This window comes from Barbus barbus (assembly GCF_936440315.1).
Source record: "Barbus barbus genome assembly, chromosome: 32".
In the NCBI taxonomy this organism is placed as follows: domain Eukaryota; kingdom Metazoa; phylum Chordata; class Actinopteri; order Cypriniformes; family Cyprinidae; genus Barbus; species Barbus barbus.
The window spans coordinates 19,458,116-19,484,728 of NC_136760.1; the positions used below are offsets into that span (position 1 = coordinate 19,458,116).

Here is a 26,613-nt window from a genome sequence, read left to right on the forward strand (position 1 = left end):
CACGCGAACCTCAGTGAAAGACTAAAAGAATTGTCTTCCTCAAATAAAAGAAAGGCACAGAAGATACAGAACAATGTAATCAGTGTGTACTGTCTGCTCTCAGAGAGGAACTCATATCTAATTACCTCACCCTTGACCGTTGCTCTTTTTTTTTTTTTTTTTTGAAAGGGGGGAAAGGGAAGTGGTGTGTGGCCAAGTATGGTGACCCATACTCGGAATTTGTGCTCTGCATTTAACCCATCCAAGTGTACACACAGTAGTGAACATACAATGCTGCGGCACCCGGGGAGCAGTTGGGAGTTCGGTGTCTATTGAGGGTCTATTGTGGTTATTCACTCCCCCCACCTACAATCCCTGCCGGACCTGAGACTCGAACCCACGACCTTCAGGTTTCAAGTCCAACTCTCTATCCATTAGGCCACGACTGCCCTATGTTTTGGAGAACATAATTTAAAAAGTCTTTTACCATTCCACAAAAATGACACTTACGACTGTACATTTGATCTTATTTGTGGTAAATGTCAGGGTTTCAGGGGCTGTTTGTTATTGATTTCTTTCAAAGCTACAGAAGGGCACAGGTAATAGCGGGTTAGTGATTTGATTCATTGATAACGCCAAGAAGATGTGAGACTTCCTAAAGATTTTCGCATTACTAGAAACTACTAGAACAAATAGAAAGTTTGAGGAGCGAATTCACTAAAACTTATTCAGTAACAAATCCAACTTAACCAGATGTGCTGAATAATGTTATTAACACTATATTTAATTAACACAATATCATATAGTGTAGAATTATTATTATTATTTTTTTTATTGTTATTGGCCTATTATTGAATGTTTAATTTTGTTTGCTCATTTTTAGATTTACATTGGCTAATAACTAACATTACTAAGTAACACTGTTAAATGTAATCTTTATCAAATTTCAAAATGAATGCCTATTTTTAATATTGCACATAATGTTGTGATGCCTAAATTAAATTTTAGCATTTAAACAACAGTTTTCAGCGTTTTATTTAGATAAAACAACGTTTATTTAAAAAAATCCATAAATAATTATCAGCTAATCAGCATTTGACCATTTTAATATTGTGCATCCCTATTATTCAAATTATTATTATTATTTTACCGTCGATTTCTATTTTTTCTTTACTTTTTTAACTTCAAGCTAAAGTACAAAGCAAGTGTATTTATTAATGCACACATTTAATTGTTTAATTGTTGATTAATGCGCATTGTCCCCAGACAGACAGACGGACAGACAGACAGATAGGGGAGAAGGGGTCTTTCAAGAACCCCAAGCGTGGCCATACTTGTTTGTAATGGATTTCATGTCATTTCCTAAGACGTATGTGCTTGTCACTTGTGATCTCTGAACTCTGACCTCTAAAATGAGGATTATAGTCTAAAGTCCATGGTTACTCTGGTCCATTTGTCAAATATTTCATATGTGAGGGTGGAAAGGTGAAAGGGTAGACCTGTGCCCAGCATGCACTCAACATGCTGAACATGATGATTAGTCATGGGCCATTTCATAGCTTGAAAGCAAAGTGAAGACGGAAGTGGGCAGAGGGATACTGAGATGGGACAGGGGCGTGACTCATAGGACAGCTGAGGGGAGCCGAAGATAGGAGGCCCTTTGTTATTACCAAAGGCAATTAGGCATAATGTCTGGTTTCTGCACAGTCTTCAGTGCTATGTGCCCCGCGTTCTTTTAAGGGGCCTTGAATACAGAAAGACAAGCATCAGCTTTGTGACCAGATGAGCTCTGTCTGTGTAATTTGCAATCAAGTAGAAAAAATTACCCGACATCAGAAGGGAAATAATGCCATGAGGATGACAATTCAGAGGGAGTATTCATGTCTTCTGCGGGGTCAGCAGGATTTGAGACATTCAGTTTCATAAAGGTTTTGTGTCGGCTGATTATTTCAAAAGTTCAAATAAAAAGGCATTGTAACTAGCCACAAGAAAACAAAGTGGAACAAAAGAGTCACTCACATGCCATCCTGCTCCCCAGAAGTAATAGTTCTCCTGAGCGAAAGCAAAGAAATCCAAGCAAAGTGATTACCTGTACTTACAGTATATTTGACCACAAGCATGTTTTACTTCTGAGGGAACTCTCTCTCCAGAAAAAAAAAAGATACAGAAAGTAACGCGTTTGCTGTGGACATCTATGGGGCAATATTTCTCTCTAAAAGTAGCTAGTTGCGATCCTTCTCCGAGTCAGGTTTAGTCTAGTTGTGGGGGGTGACAAAGTGTATAGAACTGTGGGGCCCACAATTGCATGATTTTAGGGGGCCCTGTGATCCAAGGAGTTATGTGTATAACAGTATAACCGTTTTGCCTTTTACATCTGTCTTCCCTAAAGGCCAATTCACACCGCACGGACAAACGCCAACAAACTCCAACAGTTGGATCTGTGTGTTACCCCTGTTGGCGTTGGTTGGAGTTTGTTTTCACCCGACTGAACCTGCTTATAGATACAGAGTTGGTCGGTGTCTGTTGGTGCAGTGTGAACATGACAGTTATTTTTCATAAGATTCTAAATCCAACAGCCAACTTGAGCCAACTTGTTTGTTGGCATTTGTCTGTGCGGTGTGAATTGGCCTTAATAGGGAATGCACAATGGATTATCATACAGGTTAGAATATGATATTTTTTAAATCATTTTTATTTAATTGTGCTTACTCATTTATTCTACTTAACTATCACTTAAAGCTAATCTAATGTGCATTATGATAATCTTTACAAAATAATACAACTAGAATTTTGAAGCTTAAATGCAGTTACAGCAGTAAAAGGCTATAAACGAACTAATCCGACACCTCGATTGCAAAGACTCATCATCTCCACCATTAAGCCTATGGCAACTCTTTTAGTATTTATTATATATATTTTTAAAAATCAGAAACACAAGGAGGCTGTGAATGCCGACTAGTGAGGTTGTCATAGGCTATATATTGAGCTTGTGTTAACCAAAAACCCATTCAAAAAACCCATGTATTCAAGGCAAAAGAACTGGAAGTGACACTCTTATTTTACAAAACCATCTCTCCGTAATCTGCAAATTCAAAAAAAATATGCTCACTATTATTATTATTAGCCTACTTTAATATTTATTTCATTTTTAAATTTAACCGTATGCCATTTACAAAATAGAGATTATTTTTGTGTGCCTATTTATCACATGCCACACATTGATCCTGTATTTAATTGGGACCATTCCTTTTTAGCGCGATGTTTACATATGCTCACATATAAAGGAGCATAAAATGAATTCCCACGTAAAATAAAGTGTCCCAGAGAAGCACACCCCAGTGTTGGTAAAACTCATCTTATTCCTAGCAGGTCTCGGTGTTACAGGCATCATAAGGATGAATGATTTATCCATAACCATCGCTCATTCTCTCTCTCACCTCCTATATTACCAACAGGCCGCACTCTCATTAATATCTCTTAATGTTAGTGCCAGACACCTTGATTTACACTGGGCATTTCCTGCCAACTAAAAGCAATAAAGGCACAAGGCATCTCTCACAGCACTCATCCACTGACACACCCAGAGATATACGGCTGCACTGGATACACAGTCCACGACTCCCTCACCCATTGACTTATACGACTGATATTGACAGATTCATCCATACGGAAATGGCACGTCTCAAGCACTCATCAGAGGATGGGATCAGGCGAAAAATGGGCAAAGGGAGGAGTCCGGAGCACGAGGGAGGAGGAAAATGGATCATTGGGTGATTTTATATTTCTTTTAACACTCCAAATGCTGTCATCACTTCGACACTGATTGCAGCCGATCACAAATTCAAATGTTATCATGAGTTCTGCCAGCACTGACCAGAGACTAATGAGTAGGCTTGGTATTGAATGGTTTCTAGAAGACAGTGAGGAACGCATTGACATGGAAAATGCAAAAACAAGCTAAGCTTATCCATCACTGCCTTTGATACATGGCATGATGTTACAGCTGCCTCCCGTCAGCAGGCTAGGAAAACACACATACACACACAGATCTGCGAAGAGTTATCTATACGTCTCCTCTGAGTGTCTTTATGGGCATTAGTCAGCTGTGACAGCTCATTCCGTCTATGTCAGCCTGTGCCACGCACCTGCCTGAGCAGAATGACTGACTAGCCAGGTCTGGTGACTGTCACAGTGAGGCGGATGGAAAAAAGGTGTATATGAAACAGCACAACCTTCAGGGATCTAGAATATTCATCGCACATCATGCATCAACCCTAATTAGGATTGGAAAATGTATCAAATCATTATGGCTATAAAATTTGATTGGATGAACCACTTTTTAGGCTGTTTTTTTATTATTTAAAACAAGTCTCAAGGGGTTATGCTTTACCTTACAGGTTGATTTTTGGATTTTTTTGATGACAAAACTGGGGCCTAATACTTGGTGGTGGCAAGCCTCCTATGGTAAAAAACACTCCGTGTTCAATAGTTAGATTTATTAATAATAATAATACACTTTTTTTTTTTTTTTAAGAGGTTTAAGCTATCGAAGCGCTGCACCAAATATGTTTTATCGGGAAAAAAGATTGCGACAGCTAGACAAATGCCTATGGTCTCACTCCGACTACTTTGCAGGTGTGTGATATCGACACTGATGCTATATTGTGAATATATCATTATATTTGTTAATCAAAATTGTATATCAATATGCAAACAGGTGGTGTCTTGCTGCTCCTTAGAATAATAGAACATTGCTATACAAAAACAATTCTACATGCAGTGATATGACTAAAAGGTGTTTTGCATAATTGAGGATTTTATCAGATCTGTAATGTGGTATTGACCAATCAAAATCTAAAATCAGAACTATTCAATACACAAACACTGTGTGACTGCACATTAGTTGCATTTTGTATTGTGCCAAGCTGCTCTCTCACTGATTATGTTGCTTGGTGATGGCCAAAAAAAATCTACAGTTAGGCATTAATGAACTACTTGATGGATTAATTGTATCAATTGAACATTGGCATTTTTATCTTATTGCTGTTGTTGCCATTTTATAAAAGCAAAGGCACTCAAAGCTGTGGGTTTTAGGCAATCCACTTCATATCGCTGCCTAACACCCCTTGACTGTGGTAAAATAATGGGCCACTAAAACTGTATTACAGAACACAGATATTTGCTTTGCATGTCAGGGATAACCGGCTCAGATCAGATCAGCCTCCCCAAAACAGCTGACTATGTTTTAACAGGCAGGTCTTCTTGCCTCAGCAGTTCTGAGACTAATACGGGTTGCTCTGGAAAGAAAAGAAAATACTTTCAAATACATTACATTGTCTTGATCGGCAAGCATAATATTATAACTACACATTTATTTTGCTGATTAAGCTGCTAACTTTTACATCTTAAGGACACACAGAAATTAGATTATAAATCTATCCATTTATACAATTTTGGTGTATCTTCTGCAACCAACAGGCATTTTAACACTGGCGTATTTGCTAACAGCATTGAGAACCAGCAAATGATTGATTTTGTGAAAGCCGTGAGACGAGCTCTTCATATTCACAGGCACTGGAATGATCCACAAACTTTTGAATATTCAAGTGTTTTATTTTTCCATTCATCTTTAAAATACAATGAAGATTAATGATATGCACTGAGGTACAGTGAGATGATTCCTGTGTAATCAGTCTGTAGAAATCCTGCGTGACAATCTTACTTCAAGATAAAAAAAATAGCTCAGAAACTAAATTAACACATCATGACCTGAAAAGTAAGTTCAAAAATGCCCAGAATAATCTAGATGAGCAGCTTCAGTTTACAACCTTAAAAACAGATACCAACATGAATTGAGTTACATGAGTGAGAATCAAATCACAGAGGTATTACACAGGAATCAATTAGTTACAAAAACAATTCAACATTTATTTTTTTTCACAAACATTGTAAAAGATATGATTATTTCTCATAACCGTCATGTACAGAGGGTGGCCCTAAAATACCTATTGACCTTTTAATATCCTTTATTAAAACCAGCAAAAAATACAAACAAAAACATTGAAGTAGCTACATGAAGAGAAGGAGCGATTCACATTAGATTCACATCTTCAAGTTCATCTAAAGCAAACGAGTGATGATTAGGATGCTGTACACTTTTTGCTGTTGCCACAGAGAGGAAAATAAGTCACCCGGATGTCCTGTTTCACCCACAGAGGGCTCAGGCTCGGTCCTGGCGATGTGTTAGAGCAAGGTTGAGGACTTCAGAAGATCCAGTTGTATGGTGAATCCTGGTAAACCTGCTCTGAGAGGACTCAGTCCTTGAGTGTATGTGCAGTCTAAATACACTCTCGCCTGCTGGTCTCCTCAAAATCATCTTTCTCTGTAGACATTCACAATATGTGAAACTTAATACAAAAGTTTGTTATAAAGAGATGAAGCGTTACTGCAAAGTTATGAGTCACTGCTCATTTACATCTGTACCGCTGCAAAACGACAATAAAAATAAAGAAGATCAACGGCTTTCCTAGAGTTCCCTAGCATTTCCTTAACACTATACACCCGTTGCGATTCGGCTTCTGGTGAAACTTCTCCAGGTTTGTCGGTTCAGCGAGGTGCGATTCCATCCCTCACAACTAGAGTCCGACTTATCTCTGCGATTTACGACTGACACTGTTTCACCTGCACCAGCTGGCTCCTCTATATTATGGTGCAGCAAACGGTGCGCGATATTTCAAGACATGAAGACGTTCTTCGTGTGACACGCAACCCACAAAGTGTTTAATTTTCAAGCATAGTGTGAGTGGTTCATGCAAAGTCTTCACAAGAGGAGCATAAGTATGAAATGTGTGAAACCTATCTAGCTAAAAACGGATGTGATCCATGCCTAACATGAGTTTACCAAGCATGAAGCTACCAGCAGCAGAACGTCATTAGCTTACACGACAGACAGCTTCCAGGCCATGGCAAACATTTCTAAAGTCCATCTCTTAAATAATATTTAGAAGGAGCTAAAAATGTAGCAAAAACATAAGTGTAGTTGGTGAGCATATTATAGGAGAGCAACCCGTACACAAAACCGGCGACCATCCCGAGACTGCCAGAACGCTACTTCTGGCTTAGCAAGACACTCTGGTCCAAATTGTACAAACCACGCTAGAGGCACATCTGTGCTTGGTGTAAAGCTGATGGGAGAGACCCTCAATGTTCAGAAGGCCTTGAGAAGACAGAAATGAGGGCTCAACGGTGCCCCGAGTCGGATGAATCAAGAAGAAGCCTGTCGATTGGTTCGGAACTTGAGTTGAACTTGTAATGTCTGAGCTTGAGCAGGTGGTGATGGCAAGGTCGCTTGAAACGGACGAGATCTATTTACGACGTTCAGTTGACGTGGAGAGATAAAGTGAACGTGGAGTGGAAATAGAGGGCACTCTGTCGCCTAAATAATCCCCTCACATGGGGCCGCTCTAGGCCGCCGTCTGCCTGAAGCAGCACAAGAGAGGAGGTCGCTCTGTTAAAGGACAGCCCACCGAGGCTGCAGACGATTCAAACACAGGTGCCCTGGTGAGCGGGAGGCAGAGCTTTGCGGTTCTTCAAGCCTTGGCTTTTCTCTTTGAAGTCCATGGGCTTCTGCTGGGACATGTCGATAAGAGCGCTGGCGATGGCTATACCTGCAGACAACACACAACAAAGCAAGCCGAGGGTCAGAGAGGAGCAGTGCAGACTCGCAGACAGCATTCAAAAGTGAAAACGCTTCATTTACATGTCAAAGCAGAGTTATATAAAAAAGGGACAATGGTAACAAAGCGATCTCTTTCAAAAGAACAGCAATCGGCTCATTCATTTTTAAAGAGGAATTCCTGACTGTTCATGCATAAAGAAGTTTCCACACATGCCTTGGAAGACTCGAAAGCTATGCCTTGTTCATCACCAAGGTCATTGGTTTCAAGGAGCATCCCTTTCTCCTATTCTGTAGCCACTTTTCTCTCATTCTTGGATGGGGGTATAAAGTGAGCTCGAATCCTAGCACCCTGCGTTTCGCGCCAGGATTCTGCCACGGACTGCTGTGGTCAAAACCATGGACGCAACCCCAAAGCCATTTTTCAAAGCAGCATCTCACAAATCATCCTACAAACACAACGGCCACTTCTTTGCTAGTCTGACACTGCTCCTTCCCTGCTATTGAAGCAATACAATTATTGGGGAGGAACAATTCATTACTTCAGACAGACCAGGGCAAAAGGAATTGAATTCAGCACATCAGTGTGAAGCCGGAGCTTCAAGCATTCAGGCAAAGAGGATTTACATCCAAGAACAACCTGAGCCTCAGACAGTTACACACTGCCCTACATCAATTTATTAGCCATCACACCTGGGCTGTAGGGAGGAATGTGAAAACTACACGTCTGTCAACAGAACAGTCCTCAGGATTGAAGCGTGCAGTGTACGCCTACTACTGGAGTGCTTTTAGAGCTGGTTCTGCATGAACTTAAACTACTCACCATTCAGGTCAAAAAAGATTGGACGCGAGCCAGTAATGATGGGTCAGCAGTGTATAACAAAAAAAAATGCTGCTAGATTTTATTTTTTATTTTTTTTTTTTAAAAAGGTCAGATCGTGAGGATTGTGGAATAAAAAAAGCGCTAACTTTTAGAACTCAAAGATATCTTCTACAGTGAAAAATTAGCATTTAAAACTGTACTGTGCTGCTAAAATGACTTTTGAAATTCTTGGATTTCAGATGTCCAAACTCAAACAAAGAAATGATCACCTACATATACTTAATGTTTTATTTTATTATATTTTAAACATGGAATCATTTTGGATAAGCGATGTAAAGAAAATGTGGAAATATGTGCTTGTAGTATTTTATTTTATATTTTATTATTATTTTATATAACATTAAATCATTTTGTCTAAGTGATGTAAAAAATGTGGAAATATTATCAATAAAATACACGTCACATTCACATATTAAAAGCACATATCTCCACATTTTTTCTTTACATTGCTTAGCCAAAATGATTCAATGTTATATGAGGCCGGACGTTCACGTTTTCCCACTAAACTCCTAATGAGAAGGAAAGAAGGTCAACATATTTGATCTCACATGCATATAATGAATAAACATCCATTTGATTTTGTTAGCCAGGCGCAGAATGAGAGAGACCTTCAGTCCCGTGGAAATCTCGTAATATCTGTGAATATAATCAATAAAGTTTGAAGCGATCAGCGGCTGTCGGCTGGCTGAGTTCATTATCGTGTCCCAGCGCTAAGTTGAGTGGGAGGCTCACATCACACCAGGTAGACGTGCAGACAGAGCAGGGTGACAGCTGACAAAAGCAGCCTGCTCTGCTCCAAGCTCCGATATCAGTCAAACACAGATTGGTCTACTTTGTGAAGGTGATGCACCGCTTTATCCTTGTAGACAAACACCTACACATCCATCCTGCTGTGAAACTTCCAAAAAGACAAACGAAAACAAAGCTCTTTGACGACAAAGCGACCTCTGAGCACGAAGCTCCTGTGCTTCTATCCAAAAATATTCTTTGTTGATTCAGAAGTGTCTCAGCATTTTTCCCCCTCAGACCCTTTCTCCTTTTTGTTCTCACTCTATATCTGAGGTACCTCTCTCCAAAAGTGCTCATGACGAACTTCAACAGCCCAGCAAGCAGCCACTCTAAAGTTTTCAGTGTCATGAAATTACAAAGCTGTCTCGATAGATCCAACCTCCTTTTAGATATCACCAAAATACTCTTTTTGTGCATATCAGTTGTTGTTTTTGTTATTTGTTGCCTCTATTTTGTGCTCGTCAAACAAACGAGAAGCTATTAGAGAAGCTTTACTGAAACAAAAGTAGTTTTTTTTTCCTCCAGATCAGTCAAGTTCCTGGGGAGGAAGACAAGCTTAAAGGGACAAGGTCCCATAAAGCAGCAGGTTGACTGACAGGCGTGCTGAGAAGAGGATGGGGTAAAAGGTTTTTTTCTTAGCCCAGTCTTACCACTCTGTAGCTCTTAAAGCCAGACAGAGGTCTATGAGACAGACCCTGAGCTGACATGGCTTTTAAAGCACTGCCGTCTAAATATATGCGTGTGATATGTCAGTAAGAGCTCTCTGAAAAGGTGCCGTCAGTTGAAGGTAAAAGACAAAGATGTGAAAAAAGAGAGAAACTGGACACCATCATTACTAAATCGATTATTTTTTGTTTGTACATTTGTAGAGGATGTGTTTGGTGCTCATAGGAGCAAGACAATCCCTCGTCTCAAAGTCAAGGACACTGAGAGGTACAATGTCTCCTCAGATTTTCTTGGTCCAATAAACTGTAACAAACTAGATCTTTTTTATTCAGGCTATAGACAGGAGACATTCACAGTGGGGTAAGCCATAGTGGTGTAAGAGGATATGACCTGCAGTCACAGACAAACTTGCATCAGACCACCAGGGGAACGCTGGAGAACTTCTCTGACTTCCTGCATGAAATTAATTCCCACATGGGGAATGAACCAGACTGCAACATAATAACTGAGCAGCGGGCATGTTAATTCGGTGTAAAACATTAACTGAGAAGCTGCCTGTACCATATCAGCATTTTAAATTTCAGTCAAATTTTATGCTAGGGATAAACTTACTAAGCCCACATGGAGCTAAATCACAAAAGAACATGTAGTAACAACTGGGATTATATATAACTATATTGGTATTGGCCAATATTTGATATTTATTTGTGCATTATAATTTCTTTGATTTTTACATTTGGATTACCTTTGATGTAACGCTCAAAAGTTAATCTACAAAAACACTAATAATGTAATAATTAATTGAATTATAATTTAATAAAATTATACAATTTATTTCTGTAACACTCTTAAATTAATCTTCAAAAACACTAATAATCTAGTAATTTAATTATTTAATAATGTTAAGCCACTGTTAAATGCAATCTTTTTCAAGATTTCAAAAATTAATTAATTCCATTTTTCATACTGTACATTATAATACTGTGAAGCCTAAATTCAGCATTAGCGTTTCATTCAATTTATTTAGACAAGAGAAAATAATTTTGATATTAGCCACAGGATCAAATAATTATCTTATCAGTATTGGCCAGATATTTAATACTGGTACATCCAAGAATTTCAGAACAATGAGCCACTGTTTATTTCAATTGACAACCACAAAACAGATTATTATATTATCAGATTATTATGTATTTGTGTCTGCATAATGCTTCCATCTTAATTTTCCTATAATTTGTGAGCAAAACAAGGTGGTGCACACTATGGTACAATTTTGGTATCAGGTGCTAAAGCATTTACATTTATGCATTTGGCAGATGCTTTTATCCAAAGAGTCTGATATTCCATTTAAGCAATGCATTCCCTAAAAATCGAACCCGTTATCTTGGGGTTGCCAGCACCATGCTCCACAGTATGAGCTTCAGACAAGGTAAAACAAGGTACTGTACATCTAAAGGGGAGACATATTTTAGGACACCTTTCAAAATTACTGACCTGACTGGCCGGGTGGAGGAACACCAGATGCCCCTCTTGGGAGGCACATTAGCACTGTGAGCACTGCTGCTTTACCCCCTGAACAGGGTTCCACGGCAACTGGCTTGGGAGGTCCCTGTGGAGAGATCAGAGGAGAGGAAATGTGTCATCTATAACAAGCCTCCTCCCGAACACATCACCATCAGTCACAAATGTCACAGTACTCAGTGTGAGCTGACATTGTAGGACGTCTCTCGCACGTCGACAGAAAAGGAAAATTCACATCGTGATAATCTCAGTAACAAATCATGTCCCTGAAACTCAAAAGACTCTTTCAAAGCCACTTTCAAAGTTCACATCATGACAGGCGGAGAAAATCTGTGACATTTGAGGTTGTTGACTACCAGCTCGGGTCGTGTTGTAGCACCAGCTCTCAGTCCTATAAATGCTTCCCTGGATAGAAGTATGCATCAGCGGGTCTCAGATGCAACATAGTGGAATGAGGAGGAAGGAAGCCACAGGCAATTGTGATCTTAAAATGTCATCTTTTATCTCCGATAAAAAGCTATTACAGATTACATTACAGATTATTCAGAGCTGGTTCACGTGCATTCATATGAATGCTTTTCTGAAAGGATTCGTTGATTGTTTTGTGTGTTTTAATCACAAAGGAAGTCATAAATGTCCCTGCCAATGAATAAAAGCACTGTCTTTTAAGATTCCCTCAGCTCATTAATACCCTCTCGTTTCTGGCCCTCCACACACACTGACTCAACTATAGAGTGTATTCACCATTTAAAGAGAGTGCCTCTTCAAGAGCTCTTCCAAGAGCGTGCTGCAAGATCACAGACTTTGGCAGCCAATGGCTCTCCACAAAATGAAGCTTAAATATCTTACCTCAGTTGCCAAAATGCACAAAAAAAAAAGAAAAAAAAAAAAAAAGGGAACAGACGCCAACTATTATTTTCTGCCAAGAATGGTCCTCATCGAGCCTATAATATGAATTAAGCGCCAGCCGTCAAACCAACAAAGTTACCCTAAGGTACATTTCTCTAAAGCAGGAATGTTTAATACAAATCTGGCCCTTTCCCACCTCAATATAATTATGGCAATTACTGAAGCACACAGCAGACATTTAAATGAGCTCTCTGTGGCTTTGGACTGATATGCAGATCATTAAAATGTGCCCTCTTTCGTCATATCACCCAACCAAACAGACCAACTCCGCCTATATCCATTTTTAAGTTTAAATTACAAATACTCAAGTTTTTATTAACTGCATAGTTTCTGAAGAAAATGTGAGCTGTGCTTACCCGATGAAAAGCTACTGCCATATAAATTAAAAACTGTTTATAAATTATATAAAATGTATTTAAATTATATAAAATGTATTGACTATTTCCCTTGCTAAAGGCATATATACACTGCAGTCCAAAAGTTTGGGATCAGTAAGATATTAATGCTCATCAGGGCTGTATTTGTTTGGTTGAAAATACCGGGAAAAAAAAAAAAAACAGTAATATTGTGAAATATTATTGCAATTTCTAATATTGGTTGCCTATTTTTAATATACTTCAGCCAGCATTTAATATACATCAGCCATTACTCCAGTCTTCAGTGTCACACGATCCTTCAGAAATCATTCTAACATGCTGATTTATTATCATTGTTGAATTGAACTATTGTGCTGATTTTTTTGGAACCTGTGATGCTTTTTTCTTTGATTCTTTGATTAATAAAAAAAAAGTTAAAAAAGCATTTATTCAAATTGTAATCCTCTTATAACAATATCTAACAAGTCTTTACTATCGCGTTTTATCAATTTAACACATCCTTGCTGATTAAAAGTATTAATTTCTTTTAAAAAAACAACACAAAATTTCTATTTCTAAACACTGTTCTTTTTAACTTTTTATTTATCAAATAATCCTGAAAAAAAGTATCACATGTCCCAAAAATATGAAACCGCACAACTGTTTCCAACACTAATTATAAATCAGCATATTAGAATGATTTCTGGAGGATCATTTGACACTGAAGACTGGAGTTATGATGCTAAAAATGTAGCTTTGCTTCATAGCAAAAAAAATATATTTTAAAAGGATATTAAAACAACTTATTTTAAATTGCAATATTATTTCACAAAATTTAGATGGATGGATAGATGGATAGATAGATAAGACAGACAGACCGAGGAGGTAAAAAATGCTTAAATATACACAGATTTATTTTTCTCGCCTATACAAATCACAGTGAATGTGTTCAGTTCTAAAATGAAAGAATGCCCAAGCCCATCGCTTTCTCTCATTTCGTGAGAGAACTCATGGAACGTGATGGCACAGGCGTGGAGGGGCTTGTGAAAGGTCAAATTAAGCTTGCGCTGACAGTGATGTCCATCAAGCCCGGCGGACAGAGGCTGTTATCAGAGCAATATCTGTCTCTTTGAGAGGAAAAGAGGCCACTTGTGCTGCACTTAAAAAGTTCAAAGCCATTGTTTTTGAGTGACAGGGGGTGGCAGGGGGCGTCTAGCTTCCCTTCTAGCGCCCTCATTCCTCCGTGTGCAGAATATCATTGTTTTTCCTTTTGATTTTCTCTCTCTCTCCCTCACACCGCATGCTATTTCTTTATCAAAATCAGTCTGATATATCCTTCTCTGGCTACTAAGATCTTAAGGACAAGGTTAAGTTTACACCACAGAGTAAAATGTAACCATAAGGATGCATGTCGATACAAATGTTTGCTCTACTAGCCAGACTATAGGGGTTTAGCACCCCATTTATCATAAGTGATAGACAAAACAAACCACAGCGGCCTCAAGACTCTTCACTCTGCCCGTTATACACAAATGCATCCTCTTGCTTTTGAATGATACAGCAAACCTCATTATTTCTAGCAAAACACACCAATTAAGTGATTCATGCTAAATATCACACTTAATTACATATCTCCATTTTCAACCCTATATTTACGTATCCATTGCTGGCCAGTGCTATTGTCTGAGCTTGGTAGTTATGCGCAATCTACAGATCCATTTCAATTTCACACCCAAACATGCATTACAATAGACTCTTGCTCAAAGAGGTGCCCACTTCCTTCCACTTTTAAGTAATTTTAACTTAAATGACAGAGAAAACATGTTAAAAGCTTTGTAACATTTGACTGCTTTTAACATTTGCTCTGTGAGTGTACAGCTGTACATGTCTTAAAAAAAAAATCCTCACAGGAAAAAATTAAAAACATTAAATATTGCAAAATAAAATTATTATTTTATTATAAAATAGAATATTGTGAAATAAATACATTAAGTAATTAATTACATATTTTATCACACCTATATACAACAAAGTGAGGGATCCTATTTATAGAATTCCTATAAAACATCCATCCACACATAATACCAAAATGACCCTAAAAGGTTCTCATTAGTCTGTTATGAGTGTGTGGAGACCATGTATTCAATGTATAAACCGTTTAAACCACCTAACAAGATCTTCATTCCTCCCAACAACTCCAAACGATCAGATAAATCCATTTTCATGCACGCACTTTCATCCCTTATGGTTTTGGATTCAGTGATATTCGTCTCATTCACATTACCTTTGCACCATACAGATTACAGTAATCCAATTGCAGGCCATTTAGAAAGCATTGCTACGATGCAGCTAATGAATAAAAATACTGTTTAGAGTCCTACTAGGAAGCTAAACTGAGGTTTGTTTGAAAAACGAGATTACAGCGGATTACATTACAGAACACGTGCTGCAAAAATGTAATAAGAAGTTTTCATAAATTCATAACTTGTGACTTCATAACAGTTTTCATTACATACATAAATGCTAGCTCAAATTGTGGCGTTTTGAGAATACTATAGACTATGTGTGTGTGTAAGTCCATGGTATTTTTTTTTTATATATATATATATATATATATATATATATATATATATATATATATATATATATATATATATATATATATATATATATATATATATATATATATATATATATATATATATATATATATATATATATATATATGCTCAAAAGTTTGGTCAATAAGATTTTAAGAAAATACTTAGAAACGTATTCGACAAGGACATATTAAATTGATCAAGTCACAGTAAAGGCATTTATAGTATTGATTTATAATGCTGATTATTAAAGTAGCTGCACGATTTCTATTCATCCTGAAAATAATTTATCATGGTTTTCACAAAAATATTCAGCAGCACAACTGTTGTCATTGATAATATGTTTACTGAACACCAACTCAGCATGAGACTGGAGTAATGGATGCTGAAACAGAAACACATTAAAATAGAAAACAGTTATTTAATATTCCACAACATTACAGTTTTTATTGTATTTTATTCATTTGTGGCATATGAGGAAAAACAAAACTTCCATCCCCAAACTTTTGAAAAGTAGTTTATACTCTGGGAAAGCCATCAGACCAACTCATAAAAAGTTATAGTGTGTTTTGCACAGGCAAGCAACACATTTTCTTCAGAAAAAGCAAAAATCTTTCAGCTTTCACCAAAGATCATGCACATCAATAGCCCTGCTCATGAATAACCCTCAAACCTTAAAAGTAAACTCAAAATTAATTTTTACAAAAACACACCTTTGAACATGAAAAAGAACAAATCCAGAGAACTGAACATTCATGAAAGACTTGCACGTTTTGTCTCATGAGAAAACAAGAAAGGCTATGATGAACTAGCCAGAAAACATATGTCTCTCGTACAGCCCTGCTAATTTACAACTAATTGAGGTCCAACTCCATCCCACTCTCCTGCATTGACTAACCTGATGAAAACAGCTCAGAGCCACATTCTAATTATACACTGAGACAAACAGGCTGGTGAGAGACACTTTATGGGCCATGTCATCTTGTCTCGCCAATGTGTCCGACACTTTCTTTTTAATAGATTTATACTGTAAATATCGTATTGTTTTCTACCTTGTATCTCTCTATGTGGCCAACTGGTGAATATCTAATAATTGTATGACCACATTCTATACCTTATTTCAGGACATTCCTCTTCATCTATATGTTTCTCCAGCTTTTAACCGCCTGCGGAGCATCTCATTTGCATGGCTAATAGCAGCATTCGCAGTGACAGGGAGCATACAGCGCTGGTCTGTAGATAAGAGCTCACTATTGAGCACTCTCAAATACAAGAACGGCTATGTACACAGTATAATTTAAACGGCCCTCTCTTTGTTGCCTGGTGACAGCCTCCATCCATCATACTCTGAAACTGTTAACGGGCCCATATGTTGTGCGCTAGCCATGGTGACAGAGCAGCATCTGTGTCATCTGCACCATTTTAAATGGGCCGGCCTCACACTGGCTTCATAATGCACTTCTGCTGACCTCGATGCACAATGTTTTCTTCAGTCTAGTCAAGCCCAACACAAACCAGACCGGCACAGCCAGAGCGCCCTAAACATGACCTATGGCAGATGCAAATGGACTATATAGAGATTACAGAAGCAGACTTTCCTGTCATTATATTGCAAAAATCATGTGGGGTGGGAACAGTTCAAATCTAGTCTACGTTATATCTAGGTGTGTAACGGTACACATTTGTACTGAAAAATATTTGGTACAGGTCTTTTAATTCAGCACGCATGTGCACCAAGTGAACCCAGTGTTATTTTATGCACTGCATGTACAGAACTTCTGTGTGTGTGGAATATATTTAGAAACTCTGTTACGGTATAACAAGATATAGGATATATAGAAAAATACAATGCTTCAAACACATTTAAAAATCAACAGAGAGGAAAGAGGCACAACATGAGTTGTCCTAAACACTAGACAAGCTTAAGCACTTCAAACTAATTCATAAGCATACAGTTTAAAGCAGCCTGCCCTCCTGTCAGATGCATGTGCTGTTTAACGCATAAGAGACATGTTTTCCACAGCGCATAACTTATATTTATGGTTGTGTCCTTATCTGTAAATGCTGGAAAGGAAGACATTTTCATTTTGCAAAAAAGGCTCATCCTGACATTATGAGTATCTCTGTTAAACTTCACAGACTTCACGGAGTATAATAATTCCAACTAAAAAATACTTTTGCTGAAACTTTTCCCCATTTACAACAGCACAATAAACAGTGCAAATAGCAGACAGATGTAGCAGTGATAACAGACTTTAAAGACATAGCTGTAGTACAAACCGAACCGCCAATTTTGTATACTATTACACCCCTAGGTATACCCCATTTCTTTCTTTTCTGCCCATCATCTCTTCATTTTGCTATAAATAATCTTATTACACACACACACACACACACACACACACACACACACACACACACAAGGTGGTGAGTAAACAATTTTTGGATAGACATGCAGTACCGAGTTGTGGAGCTGAAGCTAGATGTGTAGGTTCAAATTCATGTCATGTCCTAATCTAATTCCCCCTTTTTTCGACTAACAAATTTCTGTCATTCTGCTCTTTTACTATTAATAATACTGCAATAGGCTTATAAACTTCACAGCTACTGCACAGTAATGGGTCAAACACGCCTTGGTTATATCTGCTATTAGCATCTGTCTTGGGTGAGCTAATCTGCGATAACTACAGACAGACTCTGAGCTACAGGCACATATTATGCTGAACTGTCTGGATTGTCCTCTTTTTTATTAGCAGGTTATGCTAAACAATTCAACAGCACCAGATGCTCTCTCATTAACCTTTATAGAACAGAATTGCTCTCATTTCCCTCCTTTCACCTTCAGCTGCTGCCAGATCCCAGCATAGTGGGGCCAACATCTGGATCTGCCTCAACAGACTCCAAGAAGTGTCAATGTTGATCACCAAGCACATGATGAAGGCTGGGGAAGAGCAACATGAGGGGCCACATATGCTATAAGACTTAACCTAAAAATATGCTTAAGGATTTCATACCATAATGTCTCCAAACGCTAAAAATAATAAACCGAAACATAGCAGAGAAGCACGTAGAAGAAATGCTCAGAAGCAACTATGGACAAAATGGCAGAGAATTTAGATCCACTATTGAGCATTTGTTTTTGGGTTTGATTGTGTTTCATTAAAACAGTCCCTGGCTAATTTTGAATACAAACTTGAAATGCTATTGCAATCAAAGCTTTGAGGGAATGAGCTCCGAGTTGAAATAGAAAGGTGGCGGCTCATAATGGGCCTCCTGAGATGAGCCTGTGCATTAGTGGCAACTGCTTAGAAGATTTGTGCTGGTCGAAATTAAACCTCTGAGGCTGAGAAGTGAACAGCAGGAATCTGGTCTCAAGACGTTTAGCTGTTTCCACCACAAAGGTGACAGAACTTAAAAAAGTGATGAAACACAACAGTATCTCAGAAAAGGTAAGAGAGTACATTCAGTAAAATAAAGAGCTTTTGAGCTAACAGACTCTCACCGTACAGTGTGACAAATATACGAAAAATAAGATATGCAGGTACTTTGCCATCTGAAGGCAAAATGTTGATTATCAAAATAACTTCTGTTAGCAAACTTCAATTCTCAACAGCTGGCTTGTGGACACAATTTTACAGAACTTAAGTGGCTCTTCTCACAAGGCTGATGTCCCCATAAATGAGAGCCATGCACTTGTAACAGTGAAGCTAAAGTTTGTTTAAAAAGATCCATGTTGAACAGCGTTCAGCTGTAGAATTGACGAGTATGTTGTTTTCTGCTCTCTTCATTTGTGGCGTGTCCTCCAACAGCCCATAATGCTCACTGAGCACCACTCCACTCTACACTAATGGATTCTGGAGAGGCACATCAAGTGCTGCTGGACGTGTGTTTTGAACGTTTCTGCAGAGCGGCAGGTACATCTGCTTTCACAGGTCTGCGAGCGAGTCTGTTGTGTAACAGCCATGAATCGCGATGCACTTAAATTAGAGCTGTCAAACTGCAAACGGTTTCTGCCTGGTATTGCTCATTATTTAGACTGGAAACCTCATTAAGCTGGTTCTAAAGGTTAGGTACATTATATATACTCACACAGTGATGAAAACATTCCTAGATTATTTCTAAGACTACTTTTTATTTTATTTTACTTGAACTTTTATTACTTGCTTTAATTTTTAAATATACATGGAAATAGTAGCTGATTAGAAAAAGTTATTTTCAAATGAGAAATTCATTTCAGAGCCATACACACACATAAGTTCCACACAGATATTTGATACTGTATATTGGCAAACATTTCATTGAGTAATGGTAGCCAAGTAAACTGGTTCAAAGTTTAAAGGTCAAACTAACCTCGATTCCGCCCTGAAGCAGTTCTATATGAGCGTCACCCACATCCAGTGTCACTGCGACCGAGGCAAAAGGGCGACTGGCCATCTGCTGCCTTTCCCTCATCAGTTGCTGTAGCAAAAAGAGATGAAAGAAAGAGGGGGAGAAAGTATGATAAATTAGTATCTGCACATAAACTTTATACTTTCAAACAATTCCAAGATGTCAGTTTTCTTTGTCAAAACCTCAGATTTAAGATTAAAAGTGGAGACTGACAGCTTAAGTAACATGACTCACAGAAAGTTCAGTGACTGCCATTTATTGAAAACAGAAAAACCAAAAAGCACACTGATACACACACACACACACACACACACACCGTGAGGCAGTATGCAGGGATGTTGAGATAGAGGAAGGAAAAAGATTACGAAAAGAGAAGAGGAGAACAAGCAAAAAAAAAAAAAAAAAAAAGAATAGAGAGAGACAGAAAGTGAGAGAGAGGCCATTGACAGCACTTTGGCTGTTTTCCAGCACAGACAGAAACAGGTGGTTGAATAATTCATTTGTTCCATATAAAAAAGTTTGGAGGACCTGGCTAATCAAATGTCTGTGAAGATTGGAAGGAAATTTCTCTTGCCACAACATGCATGACAAGCAATTATTTTGCCAATGATTGTTTGAGCATCAGTATTCCAGTGGTGGAGTTTAATTACTGATGCGTTCCCTGTAATTTCTCCATTCGATTGACTGGCTGGTTGCCCTAAAAGCAGAATTCACAACCTTCATACAAAATCCCATCCATAACTGACGGCACACTGCTTATTTTACCTCTATGATAGACAGTTTATCTATCATGTGCACACGGTGCACAATTTTCCTTGACACGGAGATGACACGGCCCAGGTCAGAAGTAGTGAAAGAGAGTGAGCATTCATGAGCATCTGCAGGTGTGACATGAGTACAAAAGATCAATACAGTGCAATATAGAGCGTTCAATCATACGGGACTTTGCCAGTTAGAGAATTCCACAAGGGGCAATTAAAATACCTTTCCAGTGAAACATTCAATAGGCATCTTAAGACCTCAAAGCCCTGCTTAAATGTCTCATTTCATTTCATTACCAACAATAACATCAAATAAGTAATGAACAACACTTCATAAGGCATGTAGAAAACCAAAGCTTCTGCCCTGGAGACAAACTTTGAAAAATGTTGTACTTAAAAGAACCCTCCAACAGCTTATCTCACTTCAGAGAGATGGAGAAGTCGCAGGTGATGCCTCAAGAGTTAAAACATGGAGTGGTCCTCACTGACAGTCGATCAATATCTAAATGCGGGATGATTTGGGTACCAAGGACGAGGTTGATTACTATTGGATTTGTGATATAGAAAAGTGTACCGAGTTAAACTCTAATTGTGTCACATAACGAAAGACAACTGCTGAGGTACTGTCACGGATTTCACAGCAATTCTGTACCATGTTCACATTCTGACAAACACACTGAAGTCCACACATGCACATATGCAATATGCATGTATGGAGATTTCATACAAGCAAACTGAACAGCAAACACTTCACTTCATTGCTCTGCACAAATTACATTCTTTCAGGAAATTCAGGGTGCTGCAGATGAGAAACATTTAATAGGACAGAAATAATTTATAATAAAAGAAAGAAATTAAATTGCAACTATAGTGACAGATGAAAAAATAATACTTTATATACTTTTATTTAGCAAGGATGGAATTCATTTATTTTAAAGTATTTAAAATAAATGCTGTTCTTTTCTGACCTTTCTATTCAAAGAATCCTGAAAGAAAGTACAATAATTAAAAATAAGAATAATTTCTTGATCAGCAAATCAACATATTAGAATGATTTCTGAAGGATCAAAATTCATCTTTAGGGATAACAGGAATAAATGACACTTTAAAGCATTAAAATAGAAAAATATGATTTTAAATTGTAAAATCTATTTTCCACAATATTACTGTTTTCACTGTATATTTGAACAAGTAAATGCAGCCTTAGAGGTGTTTTTCAAAAACATCCAAAAAACTTTTACAGACTTTTTGAAATGTAGTGCAACTAGTTCTATATGGAATTAAAAGTAGTGTTTTCAGCACTGATATTGGATTGGATTCAATTTATTGTCATTGCACATGTAGGTACAAGACAACGAAATGCAATAAAGAAGAGAATACAGCACAACATGAGGAAAGAGAGGAGAAAAAAAAAAAATAGTCCTCACACTACGCTCCTGAACGAGAGTGCAGTGTGAGAACAGACAAAAACCTCAGCATAGAGCACAGTCAACACAGGAACATAACTTGCATAGAAAATCAAATTCAGACGAAACAGCCATCCGGCCTGCAGCCATTACAGCGCGAACACAGACCCGTTATCAACTGACGGGATGAAGCGACGAAGGCGTGGGATGGGGGTAGGGAGGTGGATGACAATCTGTATATATGAGCGTATGAGTGTGTGTATGTGTAAGTTCGTGTGAGTTCGTATGCCTTGAAATCCGTTGCGCCAGTACTCCAAACCAGTTGTCTCAGTTCGCAGGTTGTGGTGCGACATAGCAATTGCCATGGAAACGACCTTGGCCAGAGCCCAAGCACCCGACAATAACAAGGTGTTTGATGGGGGAGGGAAGAAAGAGCGTCTCCCTGTAGTATTCACAGGAGAGTTGATACCAGAGCGGCCTTGCCAAGCGGTTCTGTTTTGGGAAGCCGGAAAGAGATAAGATTGTTTTGACTTTGGGCGAACAGCTGTCTTCTGGTTTCACAGCTATTCTCATTGTCCATTCTGATCTCCTTGTCCATCAATTTTCCTTTCCAAAGCCGAGAGCTTAGCCGTGATCGAATCCATATTGCGGTTAATCGTCTCTGTTTCAGATGCGACCGCTCTGCCAACAGCCTCAATCATGACGGGCAGCCTTGAGAGGTTTTGGATAGCCAGTCCCGTCTCTTTAATTTTCCGATAGTTTAGGGCAACACCTAATCCAAACAGCAGAAACCCAGTTATCATGGTTCCGAATAAGAAGATGTCTTCAATGTCCTCCACGGAGAGACCCGCCAGACACACGACCCGCCATCTCTCCCATGCGTCCATCGTGTAGCCAGCAGCAAACGTCCCAGCAGGACATTCCGGTTCTCCAGATCCCGATTTTCTAGTCGAGAAGATGGTGTCAATTGCGTTAAGAGACCAGTTGATCAGATCCATAATTTCGGTTTTGTAAATAGTGCAGCGAGAGTCTCTTAAGAAGGACAAGACAATACGAGAGAGCAAGCTGGGAAGTTCAGGATATGGAGGGTAGAAAAATGCGACCGCCTTCGAACAGAGCCAAACGAGATATACAGGTCCTTTTCAAAAAATTAGCATATTGTGATAAAGTTCATTATTTTCTGTAATGTACTGATAAACATTAGACTTTCATATATTTTAGATTCATTACAACACAACTGTAGTTGTTCAAGCCTTTTATTGTTTTAATATTGATGATTTTGGCATACAGCTCATGAAAACCCAAAATTCCTATCTCAAAAAATTAGCATATCATGAAAAGGTTCTCTAAACGAGCTATTAACCTAATCATCTGAATCAACTAATTAACTCTAAACACCTGCAAAAGATTCCTGAGGCTTTTAAAAACTCCCAGCCTGGTTCATTACTCAAAACCGCAATCATGGGTAAGACTGCCGACCTGACTGCTGTCCAGAAGGCCATCATTGACACCCTCAAGCAAGAGGGTGTCAATGAAATGAGGGAAATGCCAAAATGCCTGAAGTCCAGTGTCAAGTACCCACAGTCAGTGATGGTCTGGGGTGCCATGTCAGCTGCTGGTGTTGGTCCACTGTGTTTTATCAAGGGCAGGGTCAATGCAGCTAGCTATCAGGAGATATTGGAGCACTTCATGCTTCCATCTGCTGAAAAGCTTTATGGAGATGAAGATTTCATTTTTCAGCACGACCTGGCACCTGCTCACAGTGCCAAAACCACTGGTAAATGGTTTACTGACCATGGTATTACTGTGCTCAATTGGCCTGCCAACTCTCCTGACCTGAACCCCATAGAGAATCTGTGGGATATTGTGAAGAGAAAGTTGAGAGACGCAAGACCCAACACTCTGGATGAGCTTAAGGCCGCTATCGAAGCATCCTGGGCCTCCATAACACCTCAGCAGTGCCACAGGCTGATTGCCTCCATGCCACGCCGCATTGAAGCAGTCATTTCTGCAAAAGGATTCCCGACCAAGTATTGAGTGCATAACTGAACATAATTATTTGAAGGTTGACTTTTTTTTTTGTATTAAAAACACTTTTCTTTTATTGGTCGGATGAAATATGCTAATTTTTTGAGATAGGAATTTTGGGTTTTCATGAGCTGTATGCCAAAATCATCAATATTAAAACAATAAAAGGCTTGAACTACTTCAGTTGTGTTGTAATGAATCTAAAATATATGAAAGTCTAATGTTTATCAGTACATTACAGAAAATAATGAACTTTATCACAATATGCTATTTTTTTTAAAAGGACCTGTACAACAAACACAACTGATTCACCTAAATCACAAAAAGACTGTTAAGAGCTGGTTCAAACTGAAAAAAGTAATAAAAATAAAAGTAATAAAATATGAGTTGATATTATATTTGAAGGAAATGTTCACAAGACAATTCCATGATTTGTTAAGTAAGGGATAATCAACGGCTATGCACGACGTGGAGGCAAAGAACCGCCTGACACGAAGCGAAGGGTGCTTGCCTCTGTGAAGTTCCATGGTCAATTGGTCATTTGCCAAGTTATAGACAAGTAAAACTTGCGTCGCTCTTTGCAGCGCAACATTTGACCGGAAGGGTAAAAATTACGGTTATTCTCGTCAGTTACGGCTAGTTAGCGCTAGCATTCTGCCAGCTTCAAATCAGACAGATGAAATAGTGCGGTAAGACCACATTTATTTGAATTAATTATAGCATGTATTTCAATTAATTGCCGATTGAGAGAGAGAGAGATGACCGTTGTGTGTACCTGCTTGCTTCGCCTCTCTCTACAAACAATTACTTCAAAAAAAGCGATTTTATCACCTCGTTGCTGGGGAATATAATGTAGCGATCTAGTATCTATCTTTTATTTTAGCAATAAAAATCACGGGGAAGCGTTGACAAGTTTATATGTGTGTGTGCGCAGTACAATCTGCGATCTCCCTCTCTCTCTCTCGCTCCGTGTGTGTGTGTGTGTGTGTGTGCGCACGAGCAAGTGATGTGTGTTGGTTAGTGTGCATCAATTAAAGATGCATTAATATGGAACGGTGATTAAACTGACCTGGAACTACATGTGCAGTTAAACGAATTCAATCAACACCTGCCAGCCAATCAGAATCGAGTATTCAGACAGACCATGGAATAAAATAAAATAAAAATCATTACTAATGGGAAACAAAACAACTTTTTCTCAAACCAGCAGGAACATGGTAAATGAAAAAAAAGAAAAAAATTAATAAAAATAAAGTGGTAAATAGCAGTACTTTGTATATAATTCACTACAAAAAGAACACATAAAATGGGAACATAAGTGCATGCATTTAAGTGACTTGATTATAGCACTCAAAAGTGACTGATGGTTAAAAGGAGGCAAACTAAGAAGCTTTGCACTCAATGAACTGAAGTGAACATTCAATTCACACTGTGTGCTACTTACTCTACTGCTGCTGCTGCTATTAGTACTACTACTTAGTCTTCTTCAAGCTGTCCACATGCTAACCAGAATTCTAACAAATGGCAACATGTATCATTACAGAGTTCGTTGGATCATGCTGAATGCTTTCAAGGTTATGAATCTTCAACCACTGCAACAGATCCTCAAAACTCATTCAGATAAATGAACATGAAAGACGGTGCTATAATTTGGCGATTAAAATGCATCATTATAGACAGCTTAAGTCTCCCTGTTGCTAAAACAGTGGAAACATGGCGCTAGCAATGACAAGGTCATGGGTTCGATTCCCAATGCAGAGCATAAACTGATACCTTAAATACAAAGTTGCTTTGGATAAAAGCATTTGCCAAATGCATAAATGTAATAATGAAATATCAAAAGTCTCTCAGAAAGGGATTCAGATTAATAAGTTCTCTAAAAGGTTTTAAACAGGCGATAATTGGGCCAGTAACATCATGTCACCAAACACATATATCAATGTTTTATGAATCCCTGAAAGTCAGTTCAACCTCAGAAATCACAGAACAAACTTCTTCCTGTGTCCATGACAAACATAAAATATAAGAAGGTGGCAACGTCCTTGACGGCGCACATATCGGGCTGACAGCGCTGTCTCTGTGGGGGTGTCTATTTGGCACTGACACAAAGAGGTCTCTTCAATGACTTCCGCTCAAATGGGCCCTGATGGCACCATGGTAATTAATCACTCATTATCTTTTCTATTAATCACCACTTGAGGACTGTTATGGCTGATCCCACCGCGACCACATTTATAATGAAATTATCAAAGCTGAGCACACTGCTCATGTCAAGGCTTCTCATAACAATACGATCTGATCATCTCTGCAAAACACCAACCCATGTAACTAAATGTCCATGTGGATAAAAGGACAGATACTGGAGAGGTAAGATAGTTGTAAAGTGAACTAACTAAACGTGTAAAAAAAAAAAAAAAATTGCCTCTTGCCAAATTCCCTATACCGTAGTTTTCTATAAATGAGGTGAAGCCATTTTGTAGTGGTGTGCAAATTCTGAGTAAACAATGGCCACGTACACACTGCAGTTAAATTCGGTTGTCAGTTCACCTTTTACTCCTTAATCGTGTTCTGTACACACATAATTCCCTAAAATACGGGAGTGACAACCGCATTCTACAACCGCATTAACTCTCGAAAAATGCAGGTAGTGA

The 26,613-nt window shown here is 38.4% G+C and overlaps 1 protein-coding gene across 1 annotated transcript in view; it reads right to left on the bottom strand.

Moving 5' to 3' along the window:
• Window positions 1–4,510: 4,510 nt before the first annotated feature.
• Window positions 4,511–26,613, bottom strand: part of LOC306852580 (attractin-like protein 1) — an 89,518-nt gene continuing 67,415 nt past the window's right edge. Inside the window, exons 27-29 of the mRNA XM_079389527.1 lie at window positions 19,729–19,836; window positions 11,487–11,601; window positions 4,511–7,646 (exon numbers count right to left, since the gene is read on the bottom strand). Coding sequence (XP_079245653.1) covers window positions 7,522–7,646; window positions 11,487–11,601; window positions 19,729–19,836 — 348 coding nt within the window. The 3' untranslated portion in view covers window positions 4,511–7,521. The remainder of the gene's footprint in view (window positions 7,647–11,486; window positions 11,602–19,728; window positions 19,837–26,613) is intronic.